At 40.9% G+C, this 4,613-nt stretch overlaps 1 protein-coding gene across 1 annotated transcript; it reads right to left on the bottom strand.

Moving 5' to 3' along the window:
* Nucleotides 1–2,209: 2,209 nt before the first annotated feature.
* Nucleotides 2,210–2,665, bottom strand: LOC145248720 (uncharacterized). The gene has a single exon (XM_080110370.1). It carries the CDS (start codon nt 2,663–2,665, stop codon nt 2,210–2,212), a length of 456 nt encoding a protein of 151 aa, XP_079966496.1.
* Nucleotides 2,666–4,613: the final 1,948 nt, after the last annotated feature.

Below are 4,613 nucleotides of genomic sequence, written 5' to 3'. Positions count from 1 at the left end.
ATCGTCGTAATCGGTAGTATTAGAGATTTGATAAAGTGTCTTACTTAAGGGGGCGATTAGTCAGGAATTTGTTTATGTTGGACTTGAAGATATTCAAGTTGTAGTCAGGCGAAGAAACAGGCAAACGGAACAGAGTTCCACAGTCGTTCATTTCTAAGAAAGAAGCTCTGCTCATGGAATCTACGCTTGGATTTAGTCACCGATAAAGAATGGGGGAATTACTGACAGTGATTTAACCCAGACTGGCGTTTTTCGTGAAAGATTGGAGAGAGGGGACCAGAGATTTGAGCTCAGACAAGCATTTGCCATGAAAATAACGATAACCTCCGTGTGCCAGACTAAATGCTAGAGGGTCTTGGAGTAGTAGAAGATTCTAACGTATCGTAGTGACCTTCAGTGAATACCATCGGTCATAAATGAGAGACATGACTTTTAGTGTCCCACTGCGTTTTAATAACTTCCGTATTGTCATCTCGGCATAAACGCAAACCCTAGACGCCGTCAATAAAGTAAAACGAATATTATATCAGCAGCTTGGCAATTTCATAACCAGAGTCTCACCACACGATAAACTAATGCTATTCGGCGAATAAACGCGAGGGTGGACAAAGATTATTGACGCTGGAACTGTCATTGGGAAGCATGGACTTAGTAAATGCAATGGAAACAGTTTTCTATGGTTAAGACTTTGCTCAGAATATAAACTACATATTGCCAACACTCAATTATACTCCTAAATAGATTTAAGTCTACGTGGAAACGTCCGTACCCTTCTTGACAATGCTATCGTTTGCCAGAAGGATTAGAAGGATATCAGCATTTAATGCAGCTGATCGTTCGACTAACCGCCGTTTCGTCATCACACGTGCTAAATATACTACAATTTGACCTAAAGCAACAACTTCGAAAAAAATACATCTCAAACTATCACATACAATATGTAAAAGCAGAATATCAACAAACCACCCAACAAACCCTTCCAACAAAACCATCTAACAAAACCACCCAACAAAAACCATCGCACAAATACAATCAATTCTCATGACCTGGAAAAGGAATGGTTGCCAATCATTTTGATCATTAACGAGTCAGCAACAGTCACACTTGGTTTCAAATAAAAGAAAGGTCAATACTGGTTTTATGAAAACAGTACTGAAATTAATCTACTCATTCAAGAGAAGATAAATACTCGCAGCACACATAAACAAAACCATCAAAACACGCATAAGAACAACATTTTCAGGAATCCCCCCCCAAAAAAAGAAACAAAAAGAAGAAAGTTCAATAAAGATTACAGGCGCTAGTAAACAAATGGTGGCAGATGAAAGCTTAAGAAGTCGAGAATTTTGTGGAAACACGCGAGCTTAGAAATTTCTATGCTGATGTAAAATACATTTTTGACCATATCAGAACCTCAATTGGAATATATCTCGCAGCAGACGATCCACAATCAATTCTGGATTATTGATCAATAAAGAATCTGCTGTTGAGGGTTCTTTCAGAATGGTCCCAGAGTACCCCAAAAAGTTAAAGTTTGGCATGAAGCAAATAAAAGTAGATAAAGCCCACTGGAATGATAATATCTATTTGGAGCTTATACCTACAAGGCGGACAAAAGTTTCCAGGAAGATTGTTCACTCTTATCGTTAAGATGTGAGAAGAACGTAAAGTCCTAAAATATTTGACATATGCAGTAATAATCATGTGTTTTCGTCCTTCGAAGTCGAAGATGACTGTGGCATCAGTGAGTAGAAGTATTGTTTTGTGCTTCCGGAGATGACTTATAAGGCCGACCCGGGCATGGAAGGCTCTCTCACCAGCTGGACAGTGGTGAGCAGGTGTTGTGGTAACAGAGCTTGTTGCTCTGGCTTTGCGGGTTGTACGCTTCTGTTCTACTTTGGGGGTTCTTCTCTCTTCAGCCTTTTCAGCTCCTTTGTTGATGAGATGACGCCAATGAGGTCTTTCTGATGCAAGCGATTTCCAGGACTCGGTACTGATGTTGAAGTCTTTGAGGGAGACTTTGAGGTTGTCGTTAAAGCGTTTTCTTGGTGCTCCGACTGTACGTTTTCCTTGGCACAGCTCGCCATACAGGAGTTGTTTTGAGATTCTTTCATCTGGCATGCGGGAGACATGACCTGCCCATCTCAGTTGGGTCTTTCGAATGGTAGTAGTTATACTGGGAAGAGTAGCACTTTTCAGGACCTCTGTATCAAGGACTGTCTTGCCATCTGATATGGAAGAGATTTCGGATACATCGCAGGTGGAAGTGGTTCAACGTTTTTTCGTGCCTTCTGTAGGTAATCCAGGTTTCTGAGCCATAGAACAATATGGTGAGGACAACTGCTCTGTAAACCTTCAGCTTGGTGTCAATGCTGATTCCTCTCCTTTCCCAGACTTTGCTTCTGAGTCTCTCGAACGCGCTGCTTGCCTTGGCGATTCTGTTGTTGATTTCGAGATTGGTTGTGGCTGTCCGAGATAGAGTGCTGCCCAGATAGGTGAAGGTCTCAACCGCTTGAAGGTTCTGTCTCTTGACTGAGATACTTGGCTCATGATACAGATTTCTGGGAGCTGGTTGGAACATAACTTCGGTCTTCTTGGTGCTAATTGTGAGGCTGAAGTTGTCACAGGCTGCGGAGAATTTGTTCATCTCGTTCGTTGCTGGCATTGAGGGCGCAATCATCAGCAAAAAGAAAGTCACTCAGCACTACTTCCTTCACCTTTGTCACAACCTGCAGTCTCCCTGGGTTAATCAGCTTTCTGTCTGTTCTGATTTAATGTTGATGCTTGGTGACTGGTCGCTGAAAGCGTCAAATAGCATTGAGAGTCAATGTGGTTTCCACGCCGGTCGGGAGACCACTGATATGATCTTTGCCGCCCGTCAGCTTCAAGACAAATGCATCGAACAGCACCGAGATATTTAGACAACCTTTATCGACTTAGCCAACGCATGTGACACAGTCAGTCGGGATGGTCTGTGGAAAATAATGAAGAAATTCGGTTGGCCAAGTACTTCAAAAACCTTGATCGAAAATCATGTGGTAATTACCGTAGGAATTGCTCTTTTGTCCATCATGAGTAAAAAATCGTTTGCTGAATGTAACAGAATCGTTTTACCATAATCTCGATGCGGATCCCGTGCTTCGAGGGCACGAACGAAGTGATTCTCTGCGTTAGACAGCTGCACGAGAAGAGTCGCGCAGAGGATAAACCTCATTTTTATTTTCTGACCTACAAAAAGCATTCGATAGCGTTACAATAGAGGCAATTTGGATTCTCAAATAACTTTGTAGAATTCATCCAGTCACTGCATGATTGCATTATAGGGTATGTGTCGCACTAGGACAATAAATCAAGAGGATTGACTACAACAAGGTTGAAATCTTTTTCCTTGTATATTGTTGTTATGTTGCATGAACATTTACCGGATAACCCGACCGTAGATATCAGGTATCGTTACGATGGAAAATTTAAAAGTTTTGTGGACTTCCAACTTATCACAGAACTATACTACACAGGTAACATTCCAGTCTTTTGACACTTCAACGAAGGCATCCAAAGATATGTAAACAACTTTATAGCAGTCTATCTCTACTTTGGACTCACTGAAAAAAAACGAATGTCCAAGTACAGCAAGCACCCACCATCATCTTACACAACATAAATATTTACTTAAATTACACCACTCTTGAGCAAGTATATTATTTTCTATATCTTAGATTTATAATATCAAGTGTTTAATTGAGAAAGAAATTAAAAACCAGATCGGCTTCTCCTTCGGAGCATTCGACAAACTAATAAAGCGCACCTTCAAAAATAAATATCGCATAATAAAAATAAAGCTCATGATGTACAACGTGGTTTTTTATACTTATGCGTTTGTATGCGTGTGAAATCTAGACTCTGTACCTACGTGACTTTACTATATTAGAAATATTCCTATAGCAAAAGCTTCGAGATATATTAAATGTTAAATGGTATGACGACATAATCAGCGCAAGCGTTCTTGAGAGAACAAAAACTGCAGTATTGTGGCCACCATGATAAGGAACAGCCTCCCTTAGGTGGGGAACGTTCAAGAATTAATGAGAGCAGGCTCCCTTGACATCACCAGACCTAGTCGCAGGAATAAATACCCTTGGTGGCTCTCAACAACGATGTAACGACCAACTCAAAACTATTCTGGTTTGACATTCACGCCCAGAAAACAACATTGCAGGACCATCACCGGTGGCGCCGATCAATCATATCCGGTATAACAGGATATGAAATAGAAAGAAGCTTGGTAGAGATTAAGCGGCAACCCAAACAAACAAACAGGACCCCCCCCCAAAAAAAACGAGCAAAACATCCCCCCCTCTCTCCAACTGTTGCCTCCATTCTCTGCTCACGCAAATTTGTCCGGGAAACCATCTACAAACTAAACACTATAAGAAGAGGAAATTGAAATTCTCGGATGCGATAAATCGACCGCCGACGACATCTTAAAATAAGCTCCCCCTATTAATTCGACGCATTCACAAAAACCAAGCGGTACAGCTACAAAACAAAAAGAACAAAAGAAGAAAAAGTAACAATTTTCTGAACATTTGTCTCAGAGACAATAATAACAGCTA

The sequence above is a fragment of the Euprymna scolopes genome, chromosome 27 (genome assembly GCF_053919585.1).
Source record: "Euprymna scolopes isolate OS-2025 chromosome 27, ASM5391958v1, whole genome shotgun sequence".
Lineage (NCBI taxonomy): Eukaryota > Metazoa > Mollusca > Cephalopoda > Sepiida > Sepiolidae > Euprymna > Euprymna scolopes.
The sequence above is the reverse complement of the archived record's forward strand: the minus strand, read 5'-3'. Positions and strand labels throughout refer to the sequence as shown.

Excerpts from the sequence above, each read along its gene's own strand:
- LOC145248720 (XM_080110370.1), bottom strand. The coding sequence starts at position 2,665 with ATGCCAGCAACGAACGAGATGAACAAATTCTCCGCAGCCTGTGACAAC.